The 17,237-nt window shown below is 40.3% G+C and overlaps 1 protein-coding gene across 1 annotated transcript in view; it reads right to left on the bottom strand.

Annotated features, from left to right (window-relative positions):
- Positions 1-5,467: 5,467 nt before the first annotated feature.
- The window catches only part of LOC118374532 (cadherin-10-like), a 48,740-nt gene continuing 36,970 nt past the window's right edge, over positions 5,468-17,237 (bottom strand). The window contains exons 7-12 of the mRNA XM_035760966.2: positions 15,982-16,241; positions 14,676-14,812; positions 14,206-14,327; positions 14,005-14,113; positions 8,600-8,848; positions 5,468-6,582 (exon numbers count right to left, since the gene is read on the bottom strand). Coding sequence (XP_035616859.1) covers positions 6,089-6,582; positions 8,600-8,848; positions 14,005-14,113; positions 14,206-14,327; positions 14,676-14,812; positions 15,982-16,241 — 1,371 coding nt within the window. The 3' untranslated portion in view covers positions 5,468-6,088. The remainder of the gene's footprint in view (positions 6,583-8,599; positions 8,849-14,004; positions 14,114-14,205; positions 14,328-14,675; positions 14,813-15,981; positions 16,242-17,237) is intronic.

Here is a 17,237-nt window from a genome sequence, read left to right as displayed (position 1 = left end):
GGTCCTTGTGTATCTTTGTAATGATTTTCAAGGTGGTAACACCAATGACATAAAACTGAGAGACACATTTTATATTTTTAAAGAAAAAGTAGGTATTTTAAAAGCCGCCTTTGTTTTTTATTGATCTATACTATATATGAAATACTCATGTTTACTTTCTAGTGTTCAAAATAATAGATATCTCTAAATCCCCAAAACGTGTCACTGCAACTCTACTTGGTCACTACTGGGACAAGCCCATTTTAAACAATGCATAACGTTTTGCACTATAAATTACTGGATTATGTTGTATCAATGATAAACAGTTGAATATTAGCAAAAACATGTATGATGTGTAATTATTTTTCATTTTAAAGTGTCTTTCATGGTTCCAAAGGTGAAGGACTGAAAATGCCTCCGCAATTCAAGAAACACCCCATAGGCCTCTATTACATCAGCATCCAAACGTCATAGACTGGAAAACTGTGACTTCACTGTGCTGACTAGGCTAGCTGCTACACATAAAACGTATAATCAGACTACCTCACTAAATATAATGGAAAATACATTGACCTTAGATATAGGTCTCTCCCACTTCACAGCACTGATATCACACCATAACTAATGCTGCATACTACTGATGTGGTGCTTGGAATATTAATGCAGAATTTCTGGCCACAAACGACATGGACGATTCATAGTGCGCCATATTACCGCCTTTGTGTCCAAAATGGCAACTTATTCCTCTTATAGTACACTACTTTTGACCAGATATAATACATTATATAGGGAATAGGGTGCCATTTGGGATGCAGTCCAAGTCTAAAGGTAATGGCCAGTGACAGTGGCACGTCTTTGCAGTCACCTTGGCGTGTCTCTCTGCCCGAATACATTATTCAGAAAGGCATACTGTAGTATTGGTCGGGTCTCTCAGTAGAGTCTGGAAGTCCCCCTCTTTGTTCTGAAACTACAGCTCCAATTGTGCTTGTAATCAAATGTCGTGGGTGGCTCCACTAATGACATGACGTTGTTCTACAGATGTAGTGTATTCCTGGATAAGGCGTCAATTCAATTAAAAAGGAAAGGTAGAATGTTACTTGATTTTTACTCACTGTCGAAAGTGGTGTGATATTTACAGTCAGTCAGTTTGGATAAAATCATTCTTGTAAATGACTGTGTACAATTACTGCCATAGACTCCCACATTGTCAATAGCAGTCAGTGTGTCTATCATAAATCAAGACACCATCTTGCTGGAGGAATAGTAATACTATTACTGCTAATGCTATTAGTTTTAGCATGAGATGAGAATGTTAGCTAACCATGGAGACTTCATGAGTAACCATCTTGTGTCGCCATAAGGAATGGCACTTCAAAGAGATAAAACATTATTATATTGTAAAGCTAATCATGACCAACCCCACATGTATACTTCAAAGTTTGGACTGTGGCTTGGACTACTGCTGCTTGGACTGCGCCTCGGACTGTGGCTTGTGCGGTAAGTAGATTCTATATTTAGTTAAACTCCTGATTTATGTTTGTAAATCTGAGTACTCTGCATTGTCTGTGTCCTCTTAGAAAAAAATGTGCTTTCTAGAACCTAAAAGGGTTATTTGGCTGTCCCCATAGGAGAACAGTTTGAAGAACCCTTTTTGGTTCCATGTAAAACCCTTTCCACAGAGGGTTCTACATGTAACCCAAACGAGTTCTACCTGGAATCGAAAAGGGTTCTACCATGAACCAAAAAGGGTTCTCCTATGGGGACAGCCAAATAACCCTTTTGGAACCCTTTTTTCAAAGAGTTTACCCACCATGAGGGAATAGGGTGCCATTTTGGGACCCATCCATTTGTTATATTGGATATGATTCCACTCGTTTCAAAATATGCATAGAGCAACATTATCCATAATTGTGCTTGGACTAAACAAGTAGGAAGTTAATGTTGTGTGTAACCTCAGAGGGAAGAGAGAGAAAGATAGCTGGAATGTAATAAATTGGATGGGGGGGGTAGAGAACTAATTCATCAAGAGAAAATAAAGGGAGAGATGTTGATTATCTTATAAAATACCTCCCTAGCAGAGCCCCACTTGTTTTAAGCCCCACATTTTTAGCAACAAAAAAAATAGCTCTGATAAATTATACATTTTAAAAACAATTGGGGCGGCGTGCCTATTTTGCATGTTATTTTGTCATTAATGCGTGTCACAATATACACACAAAATATATATGTAATTGAGTTAATAAAGCAGTATACAAACATAGTCTCTGTTGTTTTCTTGAGTACGGCAGCTCCAAAATGCAGGCGTTTCAGCCTAGCTCAGTGCTTTCTGTGGTGGTGGGGCAGGCCAGCAGAAAATAGGAGCATTGTGCCGTGATTGGCTCAGTGTTCTGTCACTCATGGGGACACTATGTCACAAGTGAAAGTCCTTAGTAAAAGTAGACATCAAACATTTAAGCCCTTTGGGTCCTGCCATAGAGTTACATTAGAAGAGCCCTGCCAAGAAGGCTCAAGATAATTGGCCACAGATAAAACGGTGTCAAATCCGTTGTATGTAAGGTAGCTTTGATTGGAGATGTAAACATCTTACTTTCAAAATCTTAGCTAATAGTCATCATCATAAATCTGTCGTGTCTTTACTATCATTAAATTGAAGACTCTCTGTAATTATTATTACACGATCAACTGATTAATCATGTAACTGTAATTAACTAGGAAGTCGGAAAAATATTCAGATTACAAAGTTATAATTTCCAAAAATAACTTTTCAGATATTTTATCTGATCAATTAGTCTTCGAATGAATTAATGATTTACTTTACCTCACGTTAGTCTCATTCCAAACGACGTAAATTGTTGGTTATCTGCACGTACCCAGTCTTCACTATGAGTCATCCATACATCAATTGTCTTAAATCATTTATTTATTACAAACTAAGTAATTCACAGAAATGCACAAACAAACAGGGTAAATGTGGTTACAAGAAATGAGAGGAGAATGTGCCCTAGTGGGCTAGACAAAAGGGGAAGTGGGGGTCGACTAAGAAGTCACTACAGAGTTAATAATTATAACAACTGAAATGCTAATCCTTTACACATGAACGCTCACTCATTCAGGAACAATTGCAAATCAATATATATATTTCCGCTCAGTGTGTCGTCTTGATCGCTGGTGAAAAGTTAGTTTATTTTTTAGAATTGTCCGTCTCTCTCCCTCTCTCTCTCTCTCTCTGTCTTGGTTAGAGGGGATAGTTCAGAGTAACATTCATTCATTGTTATAGAATGGATGTTTCGGCGGTTGTCGTTCTTCGCATTCAATGATACCGAAATCCTAGCTACAGACTAGTAATTAATATCAAATACTTGTCCTTATTCTGTCGGTATCGATAGTCGAAGAGTTTAACCAAGTGGTATGGTTAAAAGATTCAGCAATGGTTTACAACCTTTGTCCTCTCCTAATGGAGCAAAACATGGTCAGGTGATAATTTCTCAAAGTTGGGTTTTATTCGGAATTTCAGAAAAGGGCTGTCCCAGGACGCCTGACCCTAACTGGGCTCAGGGGCGGTCCTCTGATTTAGTTAACTCCAATTCCATTTTTGAATTTTCCTTCATTAAACAGTCCAAAATCACATTGTAAAATTGTGTAAACATTATCATACTCACTCATTCATCTTATGTAACAATTAGATGTAAACCTCATATCTGAGTCTATTATATAAAGAGCGTTATGGTAATGTTGCCACACCATCTCCCATGAGCTTTCCCAAGTTGTAACAAACGGACCAGTTCGTAGCTGGATTCTTCACCGATCTTCTATGCTTTCTCTGTAACATGAAATTTGTTCGGACCTCGAGTTATGTGAGGTTGAAGAAGTTCCCCTGTTCTCTATGAAAATGTAGTCTCTCTATACTGCGTGTCCATGAGGAGATCCTCCGGAATTTATGACGTCTCTCTGACCACAGCAGCCTAGTTGAAGGAGGAAAGGGGGAGGCAGGGAGAGGGCGATGGGGCATGCCACACCCAAAGAGGGCAACATCATGGCCAATCTTTTTTAATCCTTGTCATAGGAGAAATAATGAAGAGAAATTATAGATAAAATGTATCAGTGCTCATCGGCCATTGAAGATAAACATTACACAACAAGTTGCAAATTGCAAATTCAACAATCAGTGGATTGGAAGGAATCATTTGTCACGGATCCCCCCCGTACTGCTGCTCATTCTGTTCACCATTTCCAGAGGTCGACGTCACCGGCCTTCAAGGCTGCACTGAACTGTCATTACGTACACCTGGTTCCAATTCCTCACTGGTTGTGTTTGTATAAATATGCCCTTTGTATCCCCAATTGGGTTGTCGATTATTGTTCCCATGTCCGTTGGTCGTGTGAGTACCTATGCATTGTCTCAGCCTGTGCTGCGTGTTTTGTGCATTGTGTATTACGGGTCTTGCCCCATGTCGTTCCACGAGGTTTACCATCACTCTTTTGTTTGGGTACATTCCAGTGTTTTGTTTACATGTTTGTTTTGGGTGTATTAAAAACCCAGATTATGTATTCCTGCGCCTGTCTCCAAATCCTTTATACCAGCGTGACATCAGTGGCTAACTGCAAGCATTGCAAAGCAACCGTTAACGTTGGCCTGCTATTCAGTGGATAATAATTTGGTCTATTTTCACCCCTTAATTTTGCCTACTGTTCTAACTTGGTGGTGCACATGTAGCCTGTAACCTGTTTTAGAGAAATGTAAACATTGAATATTGTAAGAGCTTTCATTGTCTGCTATTATGTCCCCTTTATTTATCCTGCGGTTATGACTTGGTGTGCAGGGAGTACACTGTATGAACGGCCCATGTTCTGAATGCTATCGCTGTACATTTCAAAAGTGCTGAACAAATAGTTATATTGACTATGTCCTTCGTCACACGCTTATTAATGTCTTAATCAAAATTACGGATTGCCTCTTATCCGCTTCGTCGTCCCGTTATGCCATAGTTTGTACATCTTAATTGTCAGTAGACACCACATTTGTTTTAAGCAAGTCAGCCATATCAGCTATTTGAATGAACAGCTATTTGAATGAACTATGAATGAACTGTTTCGCTGCCAGACAAGTCTCTGCTGATAGCCAGGAGTAGCAGTTGTAAGGTGTTGGGACTCTGCTGTTGAGACTCTGCTGTTGGGACAGCTTTATGTAGGCCCTAACAGTTTATGGGCACATTTGTCACTGTTATAGTGCAATTAATGTATTGTTTAGTGCTGTGTTGTGTTGTGTCGCTTTGCTGGCATGCATTCTTCATTTAAAATTTTTGCCACACCAAGATTTACATGCTAAAATCACCACTGGTTGTAGCTCACGTACAGTTTCCCATAGTTCCTGCTGAACAGCAATGCTACCGAATTCCACTGGTATGATGTATCATTGTATATTTTATAGAGGCCAAGGCATGGACTATGCCCTTATCTATGGAAAAATAAGGAAAAAGTTAAGTGTTTTTTGGGAATTTTTATTAATAAAATAAGTATAAAAATATAAATATAAAACAATATGACTTGGCAATCAAACAACATGAATTCAGTGTGTAACAGTTACCCTACAACGTACACGTCCTTATTACATTGTACACCTATGATGAAATGTATCCACAGTTTGACGAATAAACCTTACCAACCGTTCACATGAACATTGTTTGTCAAACAAAGATAGTGAATAGGATATAGTATGTCCATCATGGAAAAACAGTTCATACATGTATCTATTTCAAATGTCATTTGCAGGAAAAGCTTTTTTTAATTTTTTACTTTTTTTTCATGAATATGTTTTCCCATTAAACATTGATAGTATACAAGACTACTATCTCGTTCCTCAGTTACAAAACACATTGTCCACACCATTGTTCACAAAATTTCCTAAAATTCAAAGGCATCTTTACTGATTATACCAAAAACAGTAAAACTGTGAGAAATGCCACCACCAGTGTTGAGTGTAATGTTCAAGTCTTGAAATCTACTTGACCATTCATATGAATCAATGGATGGGTGGCAGGAAAGTGTGTGAGAGAGATTATTGAGACATGACGTTGATGATGAGCTGCTTTCGTATAGGCCTAATTATGATCTAGGTTTCTCTCGCCGTGTCCTTCCCTATATACATATCTGCTAGTTTTTTGAACGGGGGTCCCCAGTTGCTGAGGTAATCGTACTCCTGGTCCCCCTCCACACATCCTGACTCCAGGGAGCTGAGGGACTCGGCAAGCGAGCCGCTCCCCTCATAGGCGTAGGTGGCCAGGGAGTCGTAGGGCGGCGCGGTGGGGTCCGAGTCGTTCTCATGAAGCCTCCCATGAATGAATTCTCTGACGTCGGCGTTATCCTTTATAGGAGATGTCCTCTGGAAGGGAAATAGCATCTCTGGGATGATATCCCTGCGCAGCTTGTTAGCGTCCATCACCTCTGGGTTGCGCAGCGTGCCAATATCAAAGGCCTGGGTGTCCTCCTCTCCGCCCCCTTCATCGTTGTAGCTGACGACGTTGTCTCTCACATCCTCTTTGGAGATGATCAGAGGCTCCTTCTTCCTCTGCTGCCTCCTCAGGGCAGCAAACAGCACCACGATCACTATTGACAACAAAGAGAGAGAATAACTTTCGTATGAGATGGGAGAGGAGTGGGCTTCGATACATGTGTCATGCATTAAGGAGATTCAGAAATGCAAAGAAGAGAGAAAGACGCATTTGCTATCAGTGATAAATCCGCTGCACTGCCGCGGGCACTCACCTCCTTTTATTAAAGATTCAGCAGAAAATATTTTCTTTCTCTTTTCCGCTTAACTTCACATTCACTGTAGAAAAGCTGTAGCACTTGAAAGAGTGCCTCCTTTTTTCTCTCTCTCAAGTCAGACTACACTTACACACATGATTAAATGCATCTTACCATATTTTCATTTCTGAGCAGGACTTTTAATCAAAACTTGCCAGCATGAGCAGAAATTTGCATCCAGAGAGTGGCGCTATGAGTGTGGGATTTTTATGGGGTCCAGCTCATTATTTTCATGAAAAAGGAGCAAGAATAGCAAAAATAATTCCAGCCAGTGTTACTCCCTCCTCCTCCTCTTCCTCCTCCTCCTCTTTCCACCTCTCAGCAGGTGCTGTAGTGCTCTACCTGCCTCCCACCTAGGTGTTAATTATAAAGCTCTCTCTGCAGGAGGGGCTCTTTAGAGGCCCTGTGACCAGAACTTTCTGACTGACCCATGCTGTGGTTTTGGGCGGTTTGGGGTGGCGAAGAGGAGGAGAAGCAGGAGGGCAAACCGTTCCAGCTCAGTGCCTACTGCCTGCCTGCCTGTCTGTCGGAGGCACAGTAGAGGTGAATTAGACAGCCTGTCATAGGGGTTCAAGCGAGAACCATTGGATAATGAGCAGATGTCATGATATTTCGCTCAAAAGGCAAGCATGGGGTTCAACCTTCAGCACTTCCAATCTGAGTGAGCCAGAAGCCAGAGCTACAGTTGAGCTCTCTTCAGTGTGAGACAGACAAGTGAAGGGAGACTGTGAGGAGGAACAGGCATGCAGTGGAAGAAATGTCAATACTTAATTTGCTAGCGAGGAATCAGTTGCTAGGTGAGGATGCATACATGATTCTAGTTAAGTGGAGATCATAAAACAGGTGTTTGTGAAAGAAAGATAGCATACACATGAAGAGGTGAACACATCAATAGATGAGCTGGGTCTCTGCAGTATCGCGTGAGGAGGAAGATTAGCATACACATGCTGTTCTTAGGCACGATGTGAAGTGAAGTACACAAAGAAAACTCAGTGGATATGTATGTTGCCGTTAGGTCACTGTCATGACTTTTAATGGGATAATTGAATTGATCCTCCTATATGATGTTGCTTTGGTGGCACTGGGGTTATGCTTGGCCAAGTGCAGTACCAGGTTCAAAGTCAGTTTTTGGCCATTACTTATTTATATACCCTTGAACATAAGCACTACATATTTTAGCTTTTTGCCGTGGAAAATGACATGCATACTTGCAGTTTTGCACTGTGTGCTTTTAAAATACTGCATTAGCTCACAAAGGGGGCTGAAGTGGTGCTTTAGGAAGTCAGGAAATAGCATGTGACCTACTTTAGCACGGAAAAACACAAACCTTTTTGTCAAGTGGATATATCCACTAATGAAAGCTTTCATCCCGCTGCGGCATTTTCATGAGGAAACACACTGTATTTACACAAGCAACCAGCAAAGTATGCCTCAGCGAGTGGTCCTACATTCAACTATCTTTAGTTGAAGAATGATGATGAAAGGAATACACACAAAGAAGAAGGTGTAGAGTCACAGAAGTAGCACAGTGGATTTAAGTGCTGTCGAAGGAATTTGTGGCTACAGACCTGTTCAGCACAGTGCAATATATTTATGTGTGGTAGAGTCCAACACAGCCCATAATAATTACCTCCACTTTGTAATACGTGAATAGGATACCGTGTGTTTAGACTTAAGAAGATTCCTTGAGTGCTCTGACTCTGATTTGGGTGTCTCCCAAATGGCACCATATTCCCTATACGTTTGAACAGAGCCTCATGGGCTCTACACAAAGCCGTTGACTGTCTGTACCAGTGTAATTGATAGTAATACTTACTCAAGAGGATAATGACACAGAGCAGGATAGCCACCAGGGCTCCAGTGCTCAGCCCGGCAGACAGCAGAGCTTCAGTGTTGCAGGACTGCATGTTCCCCCGGCTGTCGCAGGCACACACATTCACAGTCAAAGTGCTGGTGCTGCTCTGGATAGGGTAGTCATTGTCCGAGATCACCACGGGCAGTAGGTAGGTATTCATCTCACGCCGGCTGAATCCTGCCCTCCGAGTCAGGATCCTGGCTGTGTTATCTAAGGGGTGGATTGCAGAGGAAAGAAATAGAGGATTCGAGAAATTAAAGGTAGTTTGTAATGTTTTGAACAAATGGTCCCCCTAAAGCTTGTATCGTTGCAGCTCCATAGGTTGCAAAAAAGTACATAATACATCTCACACCATCACTGTAACAAATTGCTGTTAATTTATAGCATCAAATGTACAGTTAGCTACTGTAATTATATATGACAATACAGTACTGTAAAGAGCAATTCATGTTGGGGGCTCAATGGCATTCTGCTACACTGCTGTAAAATGACATGCAGCCAAGACAGGCCTTTTGGGATATTTCAAATACAAGTGTGGGAAAAGACCGATTGGAAAGCAAATGGTTCCTGCGGAAAAGAGAAGACTAATCAGCCTGTAGGCTCACCAAATAAACTTAGCAAAAAAAGAAATGTCCCTTTTTCAGGACCCTGTCTTTCAAAAATCATTCGTAAAAATCCAAATAACTTCACAGACCTTCATTGTAAAGGGTTTAAACACTGTTTCCTATGCTTGTTCAATGAACCACAAACAATGAATGAACATGCACCTGTGGAACGGTTGTTAAGACACTTTTAGCTACAGACGGTAGGCAATTAAGGTCACAGTTATGAAAACTTAGGACACTAAAGAGGCATTTCTACTGACTCTGAAAAACACCAAAGGAAAGATGCCCAGGGTCCCTGCTCATCTGTGTGAACGTGCCTTAGGCATGCTGCAAGGAGGCATGAGTAATGCAGATATGGCCAGGGAAATAAATTGCAATGTCTCTACTGTGAGATGCCTAAGACAGCGCTACAGGGAGACAGGACGGACAGCTGATCGTTCTCGCAGTGGCAACCACGTGTAAAAACACCTGCACAGGATCGGTACATTCGATCATCACACCTGCGGGACAGGTACAGGATGGCAACAACTGCCTGAGTTACACCAGGAACGGACAATCCCTCCATCAATGCTCAGACTGTCTGCAGTAGGCTGAAAGAGGCTGAACTGAGGACTTTTAGGCTTGTTTTAAGGCATGTCCTCACCAGACATCACCAACAATAACATCACCTATAGGCACAAACCCACCGTCGCTGGACCAGAAAGGACTGGCAAAAAGTGCTCTTCACTAACGAGACGCGGTTTTGTCTCACCAGGGGTGATGGTCGGATTCGCAGTTATAGTCGAAGGAATGAGCGTTACACCAAGGCCTGTACTCTGGAGCGGGATCAATTTCGGGCGGTAGGATAACGGTTAGAGCGTTGGACTAGTAACCGGAAGGTTGCAAGTTCAAGTTCCCAAGCTGACAAGGTACAAATCTGTCATTCTGCCCCTGAACAGGCAGTTAGCCCACTGTTCCTAGGCCGTCATTGAAAGTAAGAATTTGTTCTTAACTGACTTGCCTAGTTAAATAAAGGTAAAAAAATAAAACAAAATTTGGAGGTGGAGGGTCCGTCATGGTCTGGGGCGGTGTGTCACAGCATCATCGGACTGAGCTTGTTGTCATTGCAGGCAATCTCAACGCTGTACATTACTGGGAAGACATCCTCCTCCCTCATGTGGTACTCTTCCTGCAGGCTCATCCTGATATGACCCTCATGACAATGCCACCAGCCATGCTGCTCGTTCTTTGCGTGATTTCCTGCAAGACAGGAATGTCAGTGTTTTGCCATGGCCAGCAAAGAGCCCGGATGTCAATCCCATTGAGTACATCTGGGACCTGTTGGATCGGAGGGTGAGTTCTAGGGCCATTCTCCCCAGAAATATCTGGGAACTTGCAGTTGCCTTGGTGGAAGAGTGGGGTAACATCTCACAGCAAGAGCCGGCAAATCTGGTGCAGTCCACGAGGAGGAGATAAAAATAAATGTGGTTGACAGCGAGAGGACATTTCTTTTTTTGATGAGTTTGTTATGAACTTTTACATATGCCTATTGAGTCAATCAATCAATCAAATGTTATTTATATAGCCCTTCGTACATCAGCTGATATCTCAAAGTGCTGTACAGAAACCCAGCAGAAGCACGGTGGCTAGGACAAACTCCCTAGAAAGGCCAAAACCTAGGAAGAAACCTAGAGAGGAACCAGGCTATGTGGGGTGGCCAGTCCTCTTCTGGCTGTGCCGGGTGGAGATAACAGAACATGGCCAAGATGTTCAAATGTTCATAAATGACAAGCATGGTCGAATAATAACAAGGCAGAACAGTTGAAACTGGAGCAGCAGCACAGTCAGGTGGACTGGGGACAGTATTGTCTCAGAAAGTAAAACAAGAGAGAGGCTTTTGACAAAAGGGCATCAGCCATCGCCGGTGAGTTAGCTGCGCATCATTGGGTGAGTCAGTGAAACTGGAAAGCTTTTTTAGGACTTACATTTCCTTCTCATATTGTACAATACACTGTATGTGTCTCCACACACCTAGGCCTAGGCTATTGATGGATTCACGACAAGGTAGTTTTTATTGATCTCAGATTCTCAGTTTGTCAGTGTCTAAGTAGGCTGGAATTTCAGTTGTAAGGTAATAAAAACAATTCTGCTAAAATCTTCAATGATATAAAATGATGTAATATTGCATGAAATCCAGTCATAAAATGCCGAAAATATTCTGGTTCCTAGGCTACAAACTTTTTCCCCAATGTGTGCAACTTTACCCTAGTCTACCCTACTGCTCTATGCTAGTACGCAAAATCTATAATAATGCTATTATATATATTTTTTTTTTCATGCATTCTGGTACCTCAAAGCCCCCGAGGTCACCCCTGATATGTGTAGGGGACAGATCGGTGAGGCAGTAAATCTCAAACCTGTAATGGTTGCGTGTTTAACTATGTCTGTTAGATCTGTTTTTCCCTGAAGTCACTGCCAGTTTTAGAAGCCTTTGTTAAAGTCTCTACAAGTGCAAGTAATATAAAACACCAAATATGAATTGGTGTGCTGTAATATATACTGTAATTACATATTCAATGTTTGTAATTGTTGTGATTGTATTACAATACAATTTAACAATAAAGTACTGTATTGCTGTTTGCTCTATATTTACAGAAGCATTGTGTAAATGATGGTGCATTGTGGAAAAAAATGTGTGGGAGGGGAAAGAATCGCTGGCTTATAAACATATTTTGAGGTGTGCCTTGTAAGTGGCTATATTCACCCGTCAGTAAGAATGCTGTACCAACTGAACTGACATGTGGTAGTTGTGTCTGAGCATTTTAATGTGCATAGGAAACAGATCACAATGGTAACTAGTTTTAAAATGTTACTGATTTGCTAAGATATAGTGGTTTGCAAAAGCATTCACCCCCTTGAAATTTGACCTGTTTTGTTGCATTACAACCTGGAATTTAAAAAAAAAAACATTGTGGGGGTGTTTGTATAATTTGACTTACACCACATGCCTACCACTTTGAAGATGCAAAATATTTTTTCTTGTGAAACAAACAAGAAATAAGACAGAAAACTGAACTTGAGCCTGCATAACTATTCACCCCGCCAAAGTCAATACTTTGTAGAGCCAACTTTTGCAGCAATTACAACTACAAGTCTCTTGGGGTATGTCTCTATAAGCTTGGCACATCTAGCCACTGGGATTTTTGCCCATTCTTCAAGGCAAAACTCCTCCAGCTCCTTCAAGTTGGATGGGTTCCGCTGGTGTACAGCAATCTTTAAGTCATACCACAGATTCTCAATTGGAATGAGGTCTGGGCTTTGACTAGGCCATTCCAAGACATTTAAATGTTTCCCCTTAAACCACTCGAGTGTAGCGTTAGCAGTATGCTTAGGGTCATTGTCCTGCTGGAAGGTGAATCTCCATCCCAGTGTCAAATCTCTGGAAGACTGAAACAGGTTTCCCTCAAGAATGTATTATTTATTTATATTATATTTAGCATCAACCATCATTCCTTCAATTTTGACCAGTTTCCCAGTCCCAGGGCCAATGAAAAACATCCTTATTTGCGGTCAGAGCTCATTAGAATAATACCCAGCATTGTGCTTTGCAAGTGTTTATATTTACATGTACATTTTGGTAATTTAGCAGACACTCTTATCCAGAGCAACTTGCAATCAGTTCATTAAAACTAAGGTAGATAAAAAGAGCATATGAATGTAACACTGTGGCATGTAAAAAATGATGTTACCGTTACTGTGTATGTTGTTGTAATTAAGCAGACGCTGAGGAAAACTGAGGGTTGGGATGTGGAATTGGAATTGGAGACAAGTGGGAGTGGATTTGCTGTGTGGGAGATAGCATGAGGGTACAAGTAATAATAATAGATAAAAGTAATACAAATTCAAAATAAAACAATATAAAAAGTACATTTGAATGACACTGAGGGGCAGTGTTTTTACAACTAATGCCGGTTTGCCTGAGACTGATGCCGTGCAGGTGTTTGTACACATGCATATACACACAATCTCATTCAAATAAACACATACAAGAACACACACATACATATAATAGTGCCAGACATGCACACAAACATATACATTTGGCATTGCTGTTATGATTTGAGTTGTCCTTGATGTCCTTTGTTTTAAATGTTTTCTTTTTATTTTTGCATTGTTGTTTGCTGTTTTCTTCTGTCTTTTCCTTTTTCTCTTTAGTTTATTCTATTGGTTGTTGGTGCATTGGGGGGTTCTTGGGGGTGGGGAATGGAATTACATTTATGTTTTATTTTTATTTCTGGGGGGGGGGGACTGTGGGAGTGGTCTTGAATGGTTGAGGGACAGCTATTGGGGAACTGTGGGGTGGTTCATGTGAGCAGGGCATTGACCCTGGATGCTTCTGTGTGTCTCTCTGAATGGGAATCTATTTGATGACTGGTGTGATGTAGTTGTTGAGCGGCTTCACTGCAAGTATATTGTATGTTTCGGATATTCAATAAAACAGAGTTAAAAAAAATGTTTTAAACTTGAAAATAAAAGATACATGAGTGAATTAAACTATTTCTAAATAAAATATAGGTACTTCAGGCCATTGATATCCAAATGACAAATAAGTCTTGACACATCTATGTCAAATAACAGAAATGTGCTGCCAGTATTGCACTACAAAAATGACAAGACATTTTTTTGCAGTGAACAGTATGAACAGATAATGGCCAGATACAAATCATTCACTACTTGTAAATGCTAATAGTCAATAAAGAATTACAGAAGGCTAACGTTTACCTTCATTGTCAACGATAGTGAAGTTTGGATTGGAGGAGCTTATGCTGAAGACAAACTTATGTCCAACAAGGGGCTCATCTGTGTCAACCGCACTTATCGTCTGAATCAGCTGTGGATAGTGAAACAAAAAGGCATTCGAAAACATATGTACTTTCTTCAGGCTTTTCCTCAACATTCTTAGTATTATGATGTCTACTTTACCTGTCCTGATTGGACATTTTCACAGACAAATGTCTCGTAATACATGGCAAATTCAGGTGCATTGTCGTTAACGTCCAGGACCTTGATGAACACTGGGACTCGAGTGGTTTGGCGAGGGTTACCTAAACAATATGTTTGAAGTGTGTTAGCAGGCCCATACAGTAGACCCCTCAAATTGAAATCTGGACCTTGAAGCCAGTTCCGCTGCTTTTAAAAATGTCTTCCCCTCTGATTTAGACCTGGGACACCAGGTGGGTGGAACATATGCAGATTTGTTAATTATTTATTTAACTAGGCATATGTGAACATGTGCAGCTTTTGCATCCCATTTATGCGTCTTTGTCTATTTTCAAAAGTGCATAAATGCCTCTAGCATCAACAATTTGTGTAATAACAAAGGCCACAGAATTTAGCAAACATGCACAATATTTTTTGCCAAAAAAGTAATAAAAAGAGGATGTTTATCTTACTTATTTCAGTTGCAACAACAGAGATGTTATGCCATTTTGACATCTCCCTGTCGAGGCCTTTCAGTGTTGTAATGGTGCCGTTAACAGAATCAATGTTGAACAGTCTCTCCAAATCGGTATGGCGGTCAATGGAGTATCTGCATAGAGTAATACAAATACATCATGTTTGATTGTGTAAAACTGTCCCTCATTTTAATTTACCCATATTAATCGAGACATGATTCAAATCAAATTAATCATATGGACATGATGTTTTGCCCCAGACATAAAGCTGTAGTTCTTGTCTCCTGTGATAAATTCCATCAATATCATTCATTATGTTAGAGCATAATAACATCGGAGTCTATTAAAAAATACACTACAAATCACCTAATGTTGGCCCGCACAGTATGTATCATTCCTCTCCTTCTATGTCCTTTGTCAGGAAATAATGAGTACTTATATACCGCCGTCTCATTTATCATTGTCAACTTATATATTCGACTGACATTCCTCATTGTGCTGCGCGATCAGAGACTGGCATGTCTCCATGTTGGAGAGAGAGACAGACGGACGGACGGACGGATAGATGGAACGGGCAGACAGACAGATGGGCAGGTAGATACAACAGACAGACAAATACACAGACAGACAGGCGCCATATGTGTGGAACAGCGCAGTGTGAATCGATAGAGCAAATTAGGCTCTTTGACTTTGTGCCGCTACCACACTGGGCTAGCTTACATAATTCTGTGGAAATAAACAGTGTCTGTATTCTCTTCACAGTGCCGTCAACAAGGAGGGACCCATCAATAATTTGCTTTTCTTCCAACCACCCTCTCTCCACACTGACAATCGGATACACTGATGGATTCGATTAGCAAAGCGAACCACATTTCCACATCCAAAAATGTAATGGTTGTTATAGACTTATTACCACACCAGGAATTGTTTATTTCTATTGCTACCTTTTATTCTTTGTTTCTTACACCATAATAGTCCATTAGGTTATGAAACAATCAAATTACCTAAATTAAAACAGCTTTATTCAGCGAGGGAACATCTATAAACAATCAGTAAGTCAACTAATCAACCAACTATGTGTAGTCAATCAATCAATCAATCAACCAATGAAACCCTGTGGATTATATGAATTTATAACAAAGATGCTGAGCCAGATCAGTTCAATGTACGGTCTGAGTCTTAACTGGCATCATATAACCTATATGGTGCACTCTTTTGACAAGCACCCTGATGGGCCTGGCCAAAAGAAGTGCACTGCATTAGGGAATATGGTGCAATTTGACATGCAGACACAATTACTTACTTGACTGAGTTGTTGTCAGCATCGGGGTCCCTGGCAGACACCACACCAACAAAGCTGCCAGCGGCTGTGTCCTCGTGCACCTCAATGATATAAGGGTTCCTGCTAAACACTGGCGGCTCATCCACATCCTCTATCGTCACCTTCACCATGGCATCATCTTTGAAAGGAGGGTTTGGACTGTACATGAACCTGGGGTCCAGATAGGTGTTAGTCACCTCCACTTTGAATGAGTACGTCCTTTGTTTCTCATAATCCAGTTGCTATGAAGAAAATGAAAAAGATAAACCATCAATAATTATTCAGTAGAATTAATTGACTATCATAACTGAAAGTAAACTGAAAGTTGATGCTTAAGTTGATAAACTTGGTCGATTATTGGTTGAAATAAAAACTAGTGAATGAGTAAAAGTAAAGTGGAGCTCCCTACTTATCTCCTTATCTGCTTTATACCTACTGTATCTATGAGTTTCTTTATACCTACTGTATCTATGAGTTTTGTTATACCTACTGTATCTATGAGTTTCTTTATACCTACTGTATCTATGAGTTTTGTTATACCTACTGTATCTATGAGTTTCTTTATACCTACTGTATCTATGAGTTTCTTTATACCAACTGTATCTATGAGTTTCTTTATACCTACTGTATCTATGAGTTGTGTTATACCTACTGTATCTATGAGTTTCTTTATACCTACTGTATCTATGAGATTCTTTATACCTACTGTATCTATGAGTTTCTTTATACCTACTGTATCTATGAGTTTTGTTATACCTACTGTATCTATGAGTTTCTTTACACCTACTGTATCTATGAGTTTTGTTATACCTACTGTATCTATGAGTTTCTTTATACCTACTGTATCTATGAGTTTCTTTATACCTACTGTATCTATGAGTTTCTTTATGCCTACTGTATCTATGAGTTTTGTTATACCTACTGTATCTATGAGTTTCTTTATACCTACTGTATCTATGAGTTTCTTTATACCTACTGTATCTATGAGTTTCTTTATACCTACTGTATCTATGAGTTTCTTTATGCCTACTGTATCTATGAGTTTATTTATACCTACTGTATCTATGAGTTTCTTTATGCCCACTGTATCTATGAGTTTCTTTATACCTACTGTATCTATGAGAATCTTTATACCTACTGTATCTATGAGTTTCTTTATACCTACTGTATCTATGAGTTTCTTTATACCTACTGTATCTATGAGTTTTGTTATACCTACTGTATCCATGAGTTTCTTT

The sequence above is a fragment of the Oncorhynchus keta genome, chromosome 4 (genome assembly GCF_023373465.1).
Source record: "Oncorhynchus keta strain PuntledgeMale-10-30-2019 chromosome 4, Oket_V2, whole genome shotgun sequence".
NCBI classification, from domain to species: Eukaryota; Metazoa; Chordata; class Actinopteri; order Salmoniformes; family Salmonidae; genus Oncorhynchus; species Oncorhynchus keta.
The sequence above is the reverse complement of the archived record's forward strand: the minus strand, read 5'-3'. Positions and strand labels throughout refer to the sequence as shown.